Source organism: Haliaeetus leucocephalus, unplaced genomic scaffold, assembly GCF_000737465.1.
Source record: "Haliaeetus leucocephalus isolate CR32 unplaced genomic scaffold, Haliaeetus_leucocephalus-4.0 Scaffold203, whole genome shotgun sequence".
Lineage (NCBI taxonomy): Eukaryota > Metazoa > Chordata > Aves > Accipitriformes > Accipitridae > Haliaeetus > Haliaeetus leucocephalus.
Genome location: NW_010972639.1, coordinates 908228 through 926588, shown reverse-complemented (window position 1 = coordinate 926588; position 18361 = coordinate 908228). Strand labels below are relative to the sequence as shown.

General features: G+C 38.0%; 1 protein-coding gene across 2 annotated transcripts in view; it reads left to right on the top strand.

Moving 5' to 3' along the window:
• Positions 1-12591, top strand: part of PHAX (phosphorylated adaptor for RNA export) — a 12984-nt gene extending 393 nt beyond the window's left edge. The window contains exons 2-6 of one of the 2 annotated variants that reach the window (XR_774262.1): positions 1854-2473; positions 5299-5419; positions 7184-7267; positions 8842-10526; positions 11473-12591. Coding sequence is in view for 1 of the 2 variants with exons in the window: in XM_010566074.1 (XP_010564376.1) it covers positions 1854-2473; positions 5299-5419; positions 7184-7267; positions 8842-9111 (1095 nt within the window). In the remaining variant the exon portion in view is untranslated. Of the gene's footprint in view, positions 1-1853; positions 2474-5298; positions 5420-7183; positions 7268-8841 lie in introns of both variants that reach the window. The other variant, XM_010566074.1, reaches the window with a different exon arrangement.
• The last annotated feature ends 5770 nt before the right edge of the window (positions 12592-18361 follow it).

Genomic DNA, 18361 nt, shown 5'->3' with positions numbered 1-18361 from the left:
GCCGCCGGCCGTGGTGGCCCGCGCCCGGCTAGCGAGCGGGAGGCGCCGGACGGGCCCGCTGGGGAGCGGGGAGGGCAGAGCCGGGGCGGCGGTACGGCCCGGACGGCTGGGCCAGGGGGCCTTTCCCCCGGAGTGACTGCTTACCCCGTACCCGGGGCCCGGGAACCGGCTTGTTCCTCCGGTGCCCGTTCATTTGGGAAAACCGCATGCGTCGCGGGGCGGGGGGGGGCTTTTGTTGTTGCTGGGCAGTGGGTTTGGTGAGCAAAGGAGAGTGCTCACCGGTACCGCTGGTCGCTTCAGGAACAATGCAAACGAGCGGTTGTAAAAACATATGAAAGTAATGAGTGGCGATTACTGCTTTCACTTGACGTTGCAACTCCTTTGCATCCGTGAATTGCTGAAGAGATGTAATTTTTTTTCCCAGTGTCTCATACTGTTTTCACGTTAGAGTGTGTTATGAAGTTTACAAGGAATTTATGGTGGTGTGCAGGCAGGAAGAAATTTCAAAATAAGATAAATCAGCGTATGACACTGTATGTGTAAGGATTTGGGGGGGGGTTAGTTATTTTGATTATTTGCAATATAGTTCTGGGATGTGTAACAAAATAAATTATTACAGATGGGGGGGAGTTAATTTATGGAGTTGTTAGTGTTTTGCATTATAGAATACCTTTTAAATTAAAGGTTTGTACTTCATAACATGATAAAATAAGTCAAAGACTTCTGTTTTGTGTTTGCTAATAGAAGGAAGAAGAAACGGTGCCGTAATGTTAGTGAAAGCAGCAAGCTTAAAGAAAGAATTTTTATTTCGCCTGAAACTGAAGGAAGAGGTCTTATTTTTAAAGATCACGGGATATAACTTTATGATAGTAAATTAGTTAGGGAAAAACTGGATTTATGAGTAAGGAAAATGCTTAGTGCAGGTTAGCACAGACAGCATGGCCAAAAGTTTCCAGTAATAGAGAATAAGAATTCTGGATTATGTTACCCATGGTGCTTTTGCAGGTTATGCAGTTTTGAGCAGGTTTGGCTTTAGTATTTTAGTTTATCTGTCAGGTGTATGGGGAAACAGCATTTCTTGAATATTTTTATAGCAGTGGGATTTTTTTGTGCAAAGTATGTTGAAACCTTTAGGGGTTTTGTCCTAATTAATAAGAAACCATAATGAGTCTGGCGTGTCTTGTTGGTTTAAAGGAAGAAAACTCCAGTTCTTCTGAAAGGTACTACTGCCCCCAGCTGGTCATGTGTTCTCCTGATTGAGCCAGAATCACAATACAGTATTAGCTTTTCAAAGTCTGAGCAGTATCCAAGTTTTGTGGGTTTGGGTTTGGGTTTTTTGGTCAATTTTTCATCTCGAGCATCTGGGAAAGCTATTGTGGTTGCATATCACTAGTCTTGACCCCTTTCAGACTCTGTAGAGAAATACTGATTTCTGTGCTGTTAAAAAAACTTCTGGTAAGTTGTCATGGTGGTGGTTTGTTTTTTGGGTTTTTTTTTTTGGTCTTTCATAGAACTGCTATGCATGTTGTGTCTTTTTCCAATCTGGGAATTTTAATAGCTTTTCCAGTCTTGTAATAATTTTAATTTCATTCAAGAAAGATTACATTAAATAGATTGGCAACTCCGGAAATGTGTTATCTATAGCAGCCATACTCTCTTTCATACACAAACATTCAAAATACAGAAGTTTCATAGGATGCTTCTGTCAACTGTAGTCCAAAAGATGCTCGTAGAGGACTGCCCAAACAGTCATGAGTCAGAATTAAGTTCACTAGCTAACCAAATCTTTGGTGTGACTTGATAGCTCTTTTAATTTACAGTTAAATTAATGGACGTTTACTTTTTCATTTCAGAAATCACTTGTTGGCAATGATTCAGGTAGACCGTTCCAGAGCAGCATTTCATCATGTGCACCAAGTGTTCCTTATCGGACAACCAAAAGTGTGGATTCAAGTGATGAAAGCTTTTCTGAATCTGATGATGACAGCTGTCTGTGGAAACGAAAACGACAGAAATGTTTCAACTTTCCTCCTGCTAAATCCGAGCCTTTTCAGCTTAGCCAGAGCCACCAGAAACAAACCGCTCTAGGTGGCAAGAAGGTCAACAATATTTGGGGTGTGGTGCTCCAGGAGCAGAATCAGGATGCGGTGGCTACTGAACTTGGGATTCTAGGCATGGATGGTAGTATTGACAGAAGCAGGCAGTCTGAGACTTACAATTATTTATTGGCTAAAAAGCTGATGAAGGAAGCTCAGCAAAAGGAGGCAGAGACTTTAGATAAAGAACTGGATGAATACATGCATGATGACAAGAAAACATTGCCAGCAGAAGATGACAATGGGCAAGGCTTTCCCAAGCGGAAGAGGCCTGTAAAAGATAGACTGGGTGAAAGACAAGAAATGAAATATAAAGGAAGGTATGAGATAACAGAAGAAGATTCAGAGGAAAAAGTGGCAGATGAAATTGCTTATCGGTGAGTTTAATAACAGTATATCTTCACTTCCTTAAGTATTGGTAAGCTGTTGATGGAAAAGAAGAGGCGAGGGAAAAGCTTTCTTACTGCTAAATATGTAAGATGTCATACCACATTACAAAAAGCATGTGTGTATTTCCAAAATCCTGGGATTAAAATGCAGCATTATGTATGGCTGGTATCTTGTAGCAGCATCCAGTAATACTGTCTAATTTTTTAAATTTTTTTTTTCCAAAAGATCCACCAAAATGTTTTGTTATTTGATGTCGACGCGGAAGTCACGGACACTGCACACAATCAATGTGATTAAAGCAGATGCCAATTTATTGCCCAAATAGCTTGGTTTATATAAGTATTTTAGTTCCTGCTCATGCGTAAGCCATCTGATGATTGGTTAACATGTGCTGTCCACGTGCCTAAAACAATAATTTGATAGGATAAGGCCTTCTGATCATGCGAATGGTTCCCCCCACCTGTAACTTGTCTTGTGTCCTGCTTTCAGTCACGTAGGCCCAACTTTGTTCAGCATTTTGTGCTTATTTCATCAAACTTCTGTAGCAACAGTTAGCCTTGTTCTACTTTTTGTGCTCGCTTCATCAAATTTGTAGCAACAGTTAATCTTCGCCACATCCTTGAGGCCTGCTGCCTGCAGAGGCCTCTGGCTCACAGAATAATCAGTTCCATTGTGCCTGGATTGTTCACTATATGTCCATTGTTTTCTAAATATCCCACAATTTGAGAACAATGGCAAGGAAAAATATTGTTTCTCATGATACAGATTTAGTAGTGGCTTTTTTAGGAAATAGTTCGCAGACAGATTTGTTTCCTTAACCAAGTTGCTGCACAGTTGCCTTTGAGCTAGTACTGGCAGCACTGGACTGATGGTGTAAGGGAGGGCACAACTGCAGTCATTCTCACTTAGATTGACTTAAATTGCCACAGTCATTTTTCAATAGTGCGAGTGAAGAAAATGATGTGAAACAGAGAATAAGAGTTAAAAGATTTAATGATGGTGAGCTTGATGTTTAAATAAAACCTGGGTTTATTGATCATTGTTGGTTTCTTATGTGTGATACTTAGTATTGGCAGATGTTGGCAATAATTAGACAATTATTAATGCTGTTATCAGTTCTTGGTAGCTTCTTACTTATGAATTTGAAAACTTTGAGCATGTCTCTTGTAATAAACTTTACTTTGTTATATTGAGCTTCATCCAAATAGAGCAAAAGCCTCTTTTTTCTGATTGTTTATAGTAGTAGTGGTGCTGAACTGCACCAGTAGGATTGAGGTTATACACATCACAGCACTGTTGTTCGATCTGTGCTGTGCCATCAGTGCCTGGATTCATAACATTTTGTTGTGCTGGCCCACACAGTGAACTGAAATCAAAGAGTTTTTCTGACCATCTTGTGCCATTTTTTGCCCTTTACCTCACTCAGTTCATGGTGCAGTGCACAGCTGCTTGTTAAAGCATGCATACAGGAGGATTGTGCAGGGCCAGAATGAACACTGGGTGGGGATTTGACTGTTTAAGCTGCCACAGCTAGTAACAGAAGGTCTATTTAACCAGCTCTCTAAGGAATGCTGGTAATCTTGAAGGTCTCTGCATCTTTGAGAAACATTTCATTCTCTTCCAAAAATTCACAATTTAGAACTCAATCCTATAAATATTTTAAGAAAGCATTTGCCTTCTGGTGCTTTATCATTCATTGAACTCAGTGAGGTTAAACACAAAGTATAAAGTTAAGCAGGTTTGGTAATCCTTTTCTTGATTAGGACAATCGTCACTAAAATGTGAGTTTTAACATTTAATTTCAGGTAACTTCAGTCATACAACTGAAGCAGCTGAAGCTAGCCTGGTTGTTCTAAACACTTGTTCACATCTGTGGTCAAACACCTATTATGCAGTCATTGTAACAAATGCAACTTTATAGCACAGTAATGTCACTTGAAGCAATTGGGCTAGACAGCAATTTTCAAGAAATTTTGGTAATGATGGTGGTCTGCTGATCTGAAAAGTGTAAAACTACTGAGGTGTAGTGCTTGGGACTGTGCTTAATGAGAAGCTTTGACATTAAAAAACGAGAATTTAGCATATGAACTCTTGGTCTGGACAGGTGGTATTGATTTGGGGGCTTACGATGTGGGAGTACATACTTTGGCACAGCGAATTGATACTGTATAAGCCTCTCCCTTCATGCAGACTGACAATGAAAATTTCTGTATGAGGACATTGTTGCTAACAAAAGAAAACAATTTAACTCAGGAATATTGCAAATTTTTTTCTTGTTTGCATTTTATAGGTTATCATAGATTAGTCAACAGACTGATTTCATTTTTATTATGTAGGTTTGTCTGAATGACACATGGTACAGGGGAACTTTTAAACTTACTATTGTCTCTGGTTAATGGCTGATTTAACTGTAAAAGGTGCTGTAATTTTAACTGTTAAATGCACAGCAGAGTTTTATACTTTAATTTCAGAGATTTATACAGGCCTTTGCAGTTTCTTATTTGGTTTAGTCTTCTACACACCAACAGAAGAAAAATAATTACTCAATGCATTTTCATTGAAACAAATTTTAAAAACGCAAGCTTCAGAAAAAAACTAGCCCTCAGAAGCTGAGTGTTTTGAAATCTGATTCAAGAAGCCATTGAAACATGTTTAAATGTATGGACTCTTTAATTTTAGCACAGTTTTATGTCCCACAGAATGAATTATTCATTATGGAAGTTCCATGGTCAAGAAATTATACTGACAAAATTATTTACTCAAGAAATTATACTGACAATAAATGTGCTTTTTTTTTTTCCCCTCCTCCCAGGCTTTGTGAGCCAAAGAAGGATTTAATTGCCCGAGTAGTGAAAATAATTGGGAAGAGAAAAGCTATCGAACTGCTTATGGAAACAGCTGAAGTGGAACAAAATGGTGGACTGTTCATAGTGGTAAGGAAAATGTGACATTGTGGGTTTGCAGGGGCGGGGGGGGGGCACACACAACTTTTTACTTGTAGAATATTTATGTAGTACTATTGCACAGCTTTCATGTTGGACAGGTTCTCTCAGAGTTTCATGGCCTTCCAGCTTGCATAATAAATACTAATGTAACCTTCCAGCAGGATGAGTAAACAATGAGATGAATGAACTTGGAAATTGCTCAACTTTTTGTACTGAGATTAGTATCTGATTTGCAGTGATAACATCTTATCTGTTACTTTGCCTCCGTTGGGATCTTTCCCTGGCAGACTTAAGAGTGAAGGATTCTGAAGCTTATAATGTTAGGATCCAGGTGAAGTCCTGGCATGTTGCTTCAGTAAGTCAGGCGGATGTTTGACAGCACTGACCTATCTACCAGGTTAATCAGCATGCCATCAGAGATCAACATTCTCAGTAGTGAGCATTTCTAATGTCACATTTGAAGAGTTAACTTTCAAAAGGGAATCTGTTAGCTTTATTAGAGAACCATTGGCTTGTGTATCAGTAGAGCAAAACTGAGTACTGATTTCTGTTACAAATCGTGGTAAAAATCCTATACTTGATGGTTAGGTTATCAGTTTCTTGGTATGTTTTTGTTTCTATTAAATAATGAGCCTCAGTGCAAAAGTTCAGAAGGGAAGAAAGCGGGAGGGAACTGGTAAGTACTTTCAGGAATTTGTTTATAATTTACATCTTTTAAGTTCCATCACTGGAAGTAGAGAGGAGAGAAAAGAAACGAACGAACAACCCAGAACAAAAAAAATACCACCACCACCACCCCCACTGCCAAAAGGACACAGCTCCTGGTGGCACAGGTTCCTTTGGCTGCAGATCAGAGTACGGTATTTGAGAGGCAGATCATACTGTTTTTCCTGGGATTTTGTGCTGATAGGATGATGGAAGTATGTGGTGTCTGCTATTTCAAGAACATACTTAAAAATTGACCTTCTCTGTTCTTAGAACTTTTCTATTGTATTTTACTTTGTTATTTAGTAGAAAAGTATCACATTTAATACAATGCCAGAGCACTGGAGTAACAGTTCAACTTCATGTGCTATGAATGGTAATTGAATAATAATATGATAATTAGTGCTTCTAATTTACAGAGGTTTCAAAGCCGAGTCCATTCATGATTCAGCATGGCACATTGCACTGCTGCTGTTACGCTGAAAACTGTTGAAGCATGGAAATAATATGTTGTGGGGAGAAACTTTAAAGTACATGTTGTGTTTCATATGCCTTAGGCAGAAATGCAAAATCCTGCAGATACGCACATAGGTTGTAGAATTTCTGAGCAAAAACTGAGACCTACATAATTTTATGGAGTTAATTTTTGACATTTTACTGGACTTATGTCTTTGGGATGTTCTGAATATTTAACCTAGTATATACATTATTGCCGATAGTTGTGAGAGTAGGTAGAATAGTATTTGCATTTTGTTTCTTCTCTACCAAAATCAGATTTAGTATGTAGTTGAACAGTTTGGTATTATGTTCTAAAGCAAATTTTTTCTACCTTCATAGTTTACCTGTCCAAATGTAGCAAGCTGGTTGTTGACCTCATGACTGGTTCAATCACAAATAAAACATAGCCAGGGTTGTTTTTATGTAATACCTAACACAGCAGAAATTTTTTTATTCTGTCTCACTACAAAGCATTGTCTTAGATGCTATTTTTATGTCAACACTTATGTATTAAGCTTGTTATTACTAATTTGCTCTTTCCCTATTAAGAATGGCACTAGGAGAAGAACACCAGGGGGCGTTTATTTAAACCTGCTGAAGAACACACCTAGCATTAAAGAAGAACAAATCAAGGTAAACTTGTCAAGAGTGCAAATGGTTGTCCAAAGTAAATTTTGGGGGTTTTCTACTAGAAATCTTATGACTGAATCTCTCTCATAACTTCTAGTTCACATTCAAAATACAAGAAGAAAAAAACAACAACAAAAAAATTAATTGCCATTCACACTGTGCAGAGAGGACACCTTTTATGTACTGCCAGTCACAAAAACCTGTTGAGGATGATGAGACTGTAGAGTCTGAAGAAATAAACATTGGATTTTCCTTAATTTGTATATACCTTACAGCAATGTTATCTGCAGTTGAATGGTGGTCTCTTAATAGAATATTTTTGTTCTATACAGCTCCAGCTGTAGCACCAGGCAGTGTTTCCCATTAAGTCAGATACTGGTCTGAACCTAGTCTGAATTGCTCCCTGGCCTCACCTGTGGTGCTCACCAAGTCAGTTTTGTCAGCTTGTAAATATTACCGCCTTTCCTTTTAGGGAGTGAAATAGACTGAGATGGTATTTTCTTCATTCAGTTGAAACAACTTGAGTTTTTTCATGGTGTTTGCCACTTTAATAAAGTTGTTACTAAAAGAGTGACTCATTTATTTTGCATGTAGGTGGCCACAGCTCACTCTGTAAATCATCCTAGCATCGTGTACTGGGAACTGAGAAACAAATCAACATAAACTGTGATTGTCTGTTTTATGTTTAAAAAAAACAAAACCAAAAAACAGCCGCTGATAGCTTACAGTGGTCACAAAAAGTTGCAAGTTTGATCACTTTACCCCATTACAAAAAAAAATAATTTGCCTTTCTACCCCTCTTGCATGCCCTTGTAACTGTGTGTCTCAAGTGCTTAATGAGGTACCAGTTTTCACTCAGTGAACTTGATTGATGGTAAGAGACATCATTTGTCATACAAACCTGTGGGAAAAGTATGTATAATCCTGTCATCATATATAACTCTCGCAGATTTGCATATCCTTAGCACTTGACTGGCAGCTTTTGGGGAGAAAAAAAGCATTAATGTTTTCTGTATGTGTTTTATGTTTTTTAAAAAATAAGGGAGAGAAAGGCATGTAGTAGCATTTAGCTCTGCCACATGATATTCTACCCCTTGAAATATGGAGGAAACTTGTACAGTCGTATTTTGCCATAGAGAAGATGTTAATAGGGCTCACAAATGTTTGACAGTGAAGATCATGAGACCTGGACTCAAATTTCAATTGTGGAGGAAAAGTTTTCTGAAGTTGTCATAGAACCTTTGGTTGTATTTTCTCTACAGGTCCCTCTATGGCAGCATGGCCCTGTGGTCTATCACCCATTCCTTCCAGTTTTGTATCATCAGCAAACTTGAATTGAAAACTTAGTGATACATACTTACATACAGTTTGAGATAGCTGAGAAATTATGTAATAAAATTATTAATGGGGCATTTTCCTTAAGTGCAATCTGTCCTCTTACTATCAATAATGTCTATATTAGTTAAATATTATTGAACGATATTTGTAATAAAAAAATTTTTTTTTACTTCTTTATATTTTCTTTAGGAAACACTAGTAAAATGAATATGCCAAACTTTTTTTTGTTTTCTTTCAAGGAAATATTCTATCTGGAAAACCAAAAAGAGTATGAAAACAAAAAAGCAGCTAAAAAGAGGAGAATACAAGTTCTAGGGAAGAAGATGAAAAAAGCCATTAAAGGGCTTAACCTGCAAGAATATGATGATGCATCTCGTGAGACTTTTGCTAGCGACACAAATGAGGCTCTGGCTTCCCTGGATGATCTACAGGAGGGTCATCATGAAGCAAAGATGGAACCTGAAGATGTTATTGAAATTGATAACACTCATGATTTGGAGATCTTCTAGTTACTAATGTTCTTGATAACAAAGTCACTGTAAAACATATTAAATAAGCCTTTCTTATAGTCCCATGGCTTCTTGTTTTCATAAGCAGCAGAAACAGGAAGTATTTCATGCTGAAGAACATGACATAATTCTTAGCTAAAAACAGCATGAAAGATGTTAATTGTCCTATTACTTGTTTGCTGAGTCCTCCAAAGCTGTTAAGATTTTTCTAGGTAACAGCTCTGCATCACCAAGTTCCTTAGGAACTTCTTTTAGCCACATGTTAGGTTTAGGAATTAAGGCTATGTTTTAACCAAATACTTCATATTTAATTTGCTGAAACTAACATAATCATCAAATGAGCAATGCTTCTCATTACAGTTGAACAGAAAAACAGTATAAAGTTAGTCTTGAAATAATGGATCGTGTGTTCTTAATATGGCAGTGTGTTGACAAGAATAGCAGTGTTTATAGGATTAAGACCTGTAAAAACAGATTGGTTTTTGGAATAATTTTAATAGTCAATGACCTTTGAATAACAATCTTGTAAATAAGCACTGTCAAGCAATGTATGTTTTAAATTTCTGCAGCAGTTTAATCCTTCGTATTATAATAGTAGCTTGGGCTTCTTACCTGTTCTGTCTATACTTTTTCCATGATTAGATACACACATAACTTACACAATCTTTTTGTTTGAAAACAAATACAACTGAATGCTTTCTAAGTAGTGAGATTTTAGTAATCTGTGTTCCCCTCAAGGGTCTGTAGATTCTACATGCAAGTATAAACCCTTTACCTTGCAGTTCTTGCTTCCATGCTTCTTATGTGTGCATTAGGACAAAGTAACATGCAGCTTGCAGAAGTTCTGAAGTTTTTCTATGCTGACTCTTAAAAAAACAATTGTATGCAAAAGATGATTTTTTTTACTTGATGCAGAAGACTGTTGTGTAGTTTTTAAGTTCAACTGAAGACAACTTTTATGTTGAATGTTGTTTTTAATATAACTGAAGAACATGTGTGACACTGATATTTATGATGTCTAAAATACGTGTCACTAATAAGTTTTGTTTTCTGTGACTAGACTCTTGTTTTCCAGTATAATATATTTCTGAAATATTAATGAATGAATTCACTTTCAAACCCAACAGCAAACTTCTGCACGTAAATTTTGTTCACCTGGAGTCCTTGGATTTCAGAAGCAAAGCATATCACTAAAACACATTAATAAATTTATAACATTGAACAATTCAGTACTGTCAAAAGCTGGTATTTAAAGGACTACAATATTTGAAGAAAGAGTTCTTAAACCCATAGCACATTCTATTATATGTTTTACTAAATTTAATTAGAGTTTTGACTTTGCATTTTTCTGTTCGTGTGCCAGAGCTCCCTATTTTTAAGAAGTTACTCATCAGATGTGAAGCACGCCTTTTCAGGTAGTAGTTCCTCTTGCTGAAATAACAAAAGGTTTTGATTTGTTCATTAACTTTCCTAACAAACCTGTGATGATCAGAGTACTAAAGTGATAATTCGTGTAAGTGGAACAGAATTTTTTGCTATTTAATTAGTTTGGGACTGTACCATTTGATCCTAGTTTGCAGAACTGCTTGGGAATGTCTAAACAATTTTCTGGATAGAATCAGCAAATTTTAATGGTAGTTTAATTTTTTCGTTGTGATGTAATTTGCATCTGATGACCACTGTGTATTTTTTAAATCTTGGTATTTTTAATGTTGGATTTCCCAGGTAAGGGGTACTGAAGCAATGTGTAAAGTCTCCTCTTTAACAAAAGGAAGATGAAACAGACTGCCTGTTCCTTCCTTCCCATGTCTGACTAACTGGCCTTTGCTTATCTTCTGTGTTTTTCTCTCTTTTCCATTTTCTTTGGAACAGAGTCCTTTCAAAGGGAAGCTTGTTCAAAACGGTGAGCAACTAGTCTTCATTCCTATTACAGCAGCGATTTCTTCTTCTTTACCTTTGGCATCAAGAAGGTTGCATTAAGCAGCACCAGTTTTTGTGTAGCACTGTAGTGGCTGCAGTCGACCTTTGGTTTATTGGTGGAGTCGCGGGGCTGATCCTCCCCTCTCTGCAGCCTGGCACAGACCCCTGCCCTCTTCTGTCGGATATGTCTGTTTGTGCTGGTGTGTGGTGGTGGTGGCCCAGCAGTGGCCACATCGTGAGTCTGTGTGTGACAGTCTGTGTCAGCAAGCCTTGGATTGAGCATGGGCAGTGCTGGAGCTGAGGAGCCCAGGGCTTTGGAGTCTGGTGCTGCAGCCACCACAGTTTCCAAAGGGACTGATGCAGTTGTACAAGGGTGAGAAAGAACAGGCTGTGACGTTCCTTTGTATTGCTATAGATCTGTCTTTTCTCCATATGTGACAGGTTGCTGGAAGGTGTTGAGAGGGATGCAGTGGTGGTCATTTCCATCTTCCTCATCAAAGAGCTTTTCATTCCTCCCTCTGTATTTTCTTCCCCCCCAAACTACTGCAAAAGTAGGAAGCATAGGTAAGGGTAGAGGTTTCCTCTCTTAACTCCCACATAATCAACTTGTTTAGTCTATCCTGAGCTGATACTTGCAGAGATAGCAGCTCTTCTGTGCTAGTTAGTGGACTGTGGCCTGCCTGAACTGGATTGTGTGGGCTGTGTTTTGTCTAGGAACAGATACACCTGGCTGTTGAGAGTTTTAGTAGCTGATGTTTTACAGATAAAAATGCAAATGTAAGAGTTGGGGTTTGTGTTCTTAAGGTTCTCTGATCAGCAGATGTGATTGAGGCATTATGTTTACTGCAAATGTAGACTGCATACTGCCAGGACAAATCTCCCCCTCCATCCCTTAAGCTATAGCAGGGTAATAAGCCATCTCTGTCTTGCCTGAAGCAGACAGTGAAGATGAGGGAAATGTGCTCTGGTTTGAAAACACAAGGCTTGTTTGTAACCAAAGACATTTTTCTTCTTTGTATCCCAAATTCAAATAAGAAAACAATACTTTTTGATATCACAGGAAAAAAATTATTAATGATTTGGTTTTATAGTGGATCATGAAATCATCACTTTAAGTATAATTACAGTATTCCAGGTTCTTCTTCCCCTTCCAAGTAGATGATCTCATTAAAATGTTTTTATGTCCTCTAAGCTTATTAACTGCTACTTGCCCACATTCTCAAGCAAGCATGGAATGACCTAGTACTTACTGTGATGCTTTGAAAAGAAGATATGAAGAATAATTTGATTTTAAAGGTAGCGGTAGTGAGATCAGAAAGTGGTTTTGTACTGTATGCAGCTTAATAGTTGTCCCATATTCCCAAGGTGCTGCTGGGTGTCTGGAGCAACTTGTATTGAATCCAGTTCCAAACGTCAAGCCAGACAGCAATGCTTTGCTATTCTCTTTGTACCATCTTCATAATGGTAGCAGGACATTTTATCCTGAACCTTATTACTGTCTAAAACATGTCTAAATCTTTTATTCTGTTTTTCTTTATTTTGCTCATAACTTAAAAAAAACCAAACCCAAACTTGTGACTGTGACTCCTTTGTTATGTTATGAGAAACACCTAGAGACAGATAGTTGGCACATGTGGGGTTATTCATTCTACAGATAGGTTTGTTAAGGATTGTATGGTTTCTGAAAGACCTACGAGGAGCCAAAGAGGGAGAGGAGGGAGAAGACAGCAATAACGAGGTATAAAGGTGATGGGAAAAGTGAAGTAAAAAGATACGACTACGTTTATTATGACACTTGCTGTTACGGAGAAGTTGAATTCCTTGTATATTGTCAGAGTAAAGGTGTGGAGGGGTAGAGTAGGTAATAAAGGAAACTGAATTTTTCAAAAGCATTTTTTTTTCAATCTCAAAAACTTCCCTATGGTAACCCTCATTACTTTTCCCCCTTAACTTATGCCATCCTCTGCTGCTGCAGTTTTGACATGGAAGAGTCTGCCAGAGGCGTTTTTTTTAAAGCTCAGTTTATTTCAATTTATGGAGGAGAATTGTATTCATGGGTCCAGTGAATATGGCCTTGGTACCCCACTCCTGTGCCTAATTCTTACTGGTCAGCAGCAGGTCAAAGATACAAGTCTGTTTCTGAACTACTGTGGTACTTAAGTGATTCTGGAAATATCCAGTCTTAGAGCCTTTTCCATCATAGTTTAAGGGATTCAAGAACGTGGCAGAGACAATGATTGCAGTTTCCTAGGACCACCTCTTAGATTCAGGAGGCAGCTGGAGAGCATGTTGCGCAGTGACAACCTTTGCAGCAGCTGTAACCTCTTGATGATTTAGACCTACTGCATCCTATCTCATTCATGACCTGTCAGGCCGTAGGAAGTTCTTGCAGAACAAAGCTTCACAAAATTTAGTAAGGACATATTTGAAGCGTTCTCATCTCCTTATCAGCAATACTGATAGATGCCACTTTTTCAGAGCTGGGGAAGGAGGAAGGAACACTCAATTGTGATAGATCTAATATGGCCTAGCCAAATACGTTTCTAGAATCACAAACATCCAGACCTAGATACTGACAAAAATGAAAAACATATATCTGAACTTGTAACAGGAGACTCTATACCCAAGTTACATATTCTAGCTACTGCCTTTTGGGTAACTTTGGGTTTTTTTGTTTTGTTTTGGCAGGGGGGGGGTTGCTTGAGCAGAGAGATTCATTTTTCAGTTATTTGAAAAGAAACGAAAAATCTTTCTTATCCTGAAAAATTTTCCCAAAAAGAATTTTTTTCCCCTTGAAAGGTCACTTTGTGATTCAGTATATCAGCGTTCCTGCTTGAAACATCCTTCCTTTGAAAGGTATTCTCATTTTTCCCCAGAAGTCACACTTTTTTAATTTGCCTCCTGAATTTTTCATTTGTTCTATCAGGTTTTTTTCAAATGATAGTACACCTATTTACAGTAATTACATTTGTTGTTTACTTTCTACTGATGAGTTTCGCACTGACAGCCTTCGACCACTGGAATGTCTTTATTAGGCATGCAGAAGTTCCTGAAATATATACTGGGGCTCTGGAAGACTGTTCCTGGGCACTAGGACGGGCTTTGCTGTGGAGAAGAAAGAAAATGCCTCCAAGAAAAAATAGATGCTTTGGGAAATGTTAATTGCTGATATCCTCATACATTCCCATGTTTCCAGATACTGGGCAACTATGATTACTCTTGCACGCAGAAAACTCATGACCTCCTTTTTCCTCTTATAAACAAGCTGGAGCAGTGTCGTATGTACTGTTTAAACGGCATGCAACATTGCACCAAACTCTTGTGGTGGACTATTTTGTGTACAGAGAAAAGTCAAAAAAACCTGTCTTAATATTGATCTGCTGTCCTTGATAAAGAATATGAGAACCCAAAATATTTTGGACTCAAGATTTTGGTGGAAAAGCAGAATGTCCATGTAGATGTACAGGAGATGGGTAGCAGCCCAACTGACATATCATTCTTTTTAAGTCCTGATGGCTTTCTTCTATTCCTCCTACGTCTCCTGGAAGTGACCCTATTCATTTTTCTTTTGTCCTTCTGGAGATATTATGACCCACCTTACCTTTTCTTTTTTTTTTTGTTTAACTTGTTTAAGCAGTTCTATTTCTCTGCGTAACTAATACATAAATAAAATACTCTTAACTCCTCTGTGGCAGGGATAAATTATTCCCAAGCCTACTACAGTGAACTAAGATTTTCTGAAGGAAGAATTTCTGATCTAAAGTCCCTGACACCTTTTAAAAGAAAATGAGACAAATGCAGAAGGATTCTTGCAGGCCATCAGGGAAAGTGTGCTGAAGATCTAAGTGAAGAATAAGCTGAAGTACATGAAGGTATAAAATAAATAAGCTCCACAAATTACTACAGTTGGTTCCAGCCATCCAAATGTTTTCCCTGTAGAGCTGTCAGCCCAAGCCAGATGCATATATCTAAGAAGAGGTGTCATTCAGTTTTGTCTTGTGATTCTCTTGCCAACTCCTCATTGTGTAAATACCAAATTGTCAAGCTGGATAGTGGCAAGTGGGAAATATAAAGAAAAAAAAAATCTTTAATTTTGAAAGGGTTTGATATTTTATAAGTTTTGCAGAAAGTGATTTTAATATCCTGGATACCTGTTGACTTTTGCCTTACGTGATACAAGTAAGTTTGTCTATTGTAATGTTTGTGTAGATACTTTATTATTGTCTTTTAAAACATGATATACTAAAGCTTTATTTTATGTCACTCTCTTGAAAAATATGTTTTATCCCAAGTTACTGTATCTTCTGTTTTGTAGCATACTAACTCTTAAATCCAATGAATAGAAGCTGGCTTCAAAGCTGTAGGTACTTATTAATTGCCATGAAATACAAAATACAAAATTGTCACGAAAACAAATGAGAAGGGCTTTGAAGAATTCTATATAATTACTATCTGTTTACTTTTGTGTACATAGAAATACTGATCTCCAAATACCAATTGTTATTTTTCCTCAAATGGTCTCAAATCCAGACAAGTTGCATTTATATTTACTTAGGAAAATATATAGACTATATGCAGCACCTTGTTGTTTCTCCCTGCAGAACTTCTGTCACAGTGGATAAAAATCTATGGTTGATACAATCTTCTCTTCTACAGAAGGCAATAAAAATGAGCTAATGCATCATTGCTATTAATGCTAAGTGAATCTATTTCCCTGCTCTGAAAATATGTAACATTCTCTTGTTCTTTTTTTATTTGGTTTTGATTTTTAATGCTAATACTTTGAGCTATTTTCTGTGAACTGCTTGATTTCTTACATTATCCACGTTTTCCCCAATGAAAGGCAATCAAGATTAGTTTCTATGCAAAAACATTACAGTACCTCTCAAAAGACTGATGCTTCAGTAAAGTAATTTGTTAATTTTAACAAAATCTTTGGAGGTAAATTGAACCTTTTATGTGATCGGGTTGTCATTTTGCAATAAATTATTGATTATATAGTGCTCTATTTTAATGTTTTCAGTTTGGGATGACTGTGTCTAAAGAAATCAGAATACATACATGTGGAAGGAGAATAGTAGTGTCACATTCCTTTTTTTTTTTTAAGGATTACTTATAACTATTACTTTGTCAAAATACTTATAACTGGAAGTATGAGAATACTAAGTTCAGTTGTGTGAAATTTCCCGCAGAAATTGTCTGAAAGTGTGTGGTACCACAATTTAACATCTCAGTCACTTTTCTCTGAGGATTACAAAATGAAGATATTCATGGGTTCCTTTGATTTCTGATGCAGTTGCAGGCTTTTATGCTCCTAGTTAAGCCAAAAGAGTACAAAACAGATGAATACCTAAGCACTACAGCTGTAGAGCTGTAATCATCTTTGCACTTTTCAGAATGATTGAATGAAAAGAAGAGGGTGCCAGGCAAGCAGGATAAGAGAGGCCTTTAGGATTCCCTACCCTTTATAGTCAGGTAACTGAATAAATGATTTTTTTCTTGTGTTACTCTCCCTGCCCTGGCAGTCTACCTCCACTCTCAAGAATTTTCTGTGCTCCGCAGCTACCTCTGGCAGTATTAATGCCCCCATGAGTTTCCTGTAGAGAGTTAAAAAGCATGTACAGGACAAGCACCATGACAAGTAGCCTGGCCTCTCGGCAAACCATTTCTATCCTCCCTCCCTTTCTTCCTTGCTGCTGTAGTTTTTATAATTTTTTAGAGCAGCCCCCAGGCATGTGAATACACAGCAGAAAAATGATTTTGCATGTAAAAGGGAGACATGAGCCTGCTGCAATTTTCTCTGTAAAGCAACTACATAGAGAACAGAGGAGTGTGTATACAAGACAAGTTTTGAAGTAATTCTAACGCTGAATTCAAATTCATAATTATGTGAGTTCAACAGATGAGATTAAATCAGGCAAAAAAGGGATTGTTCCTGTAATTAATAAATCACTCAGCTGATATCTAAGAAATCATTGTCCCTGCCCAAGGAATTTCTAATAGTGAAATAAATAAGATACTCCAGAAAGCCCTTAAAAAAATGGCAAATAGAATACAATAGACTAGACTAGAATAGTTCCATTTGGAAGGGACTTACAATGACCATCTAGTCTGACTGCCTGGCCACTCCAGGGCTGACCCAAAGTTAAAGCCTGTTATCGAGCACATTGTCCAAATGCCTCTTTTTAAGGCACTGACAGGCATGGGGCATCGACCGCCTCTCTAGGAAGCCTGTTCCAGCGTTTGACCACCCTCTCGGTAAAGAAATGCTTCCTAACGTCAAGTCTGAACCTCCCCTGATGAAGCTTTGAACCATTCCCCACGTGTCCTGTCGCTGGATCCCAGGGAGAAGAGATCAGCAGCTCCCTCTCCACTTCCCCTCCCCAGGAAGCTGTAGAGAGCAATGAGGTCACCCCTCAGCCGCCTCCTCTCCCCACTAGACAAGCCCAGAGTCCTGAGCTGTTCCGCACAGGACATTCCTTCCAGCCCTTCCAAGGACCTTCACATCCTTCATAAACTGTGGGGCCCAGAACTGGATACAGAACGGCACACACTAAGTACTCCGCTGGCCTTTGTGGAGCTTTTGGGAGCTGCCAGTTCTGTCTAGGGAATCTTAAGCCTTCGAGCTGTGAACGGGAACTCATACTATTGCTAAACTATCTCTAAAATTACTTGATATGAAGAATATATTTGAAATATTTTATTTTTATGAGGAAATCAGTTTAAATGTGCAAAGGCAGAAATTCTTCCTTCAAGATGTAATTACATGCAATTTCAACACGGCGACATATTCACCGTGCTGCAGAAGCTCATAAAAATGACTTAAATATATGCATGTGCCTTGACCTTTCAGATCAATATAAAGTGATTAGTTGTTAACAGTTCAACACACTAAACGACAGTTTACTAGAGAGTATGTGCAAGTGTCCTGAGAAAGACGTTCATTGCTGTGTATGTACCAGGTCGTACTGCAGCAAACAAGGCTGCACTACTGCTTTCATTTATTTTTCAGGTTTTGATCTTGCACTCAGCAGAAAAGAGAGAAAACATTTGCAGTGAAACAAAATTAGATTAATAAACAATGGTTTACTACTATGCTTTCTCTTCTTGTTCAGAAGAATTTTAGAATTAAAAATGTTGTTGAGGCTGTTTGAGAAGGCTGGTTTCAGAAAAAGTTGGGTTTGTTGATTTTTTTTTCCATAACCTGGTGATAAACCCTCCTTATCTGCGGAGTTGTGTTGGGAGGAGTAATTTTCTTTGAAAGATTTCACTGCTTCTGGGGGGAGGGGAATTGGACTTCAAGAGCAATATGTAAGAAAACATCACCTGT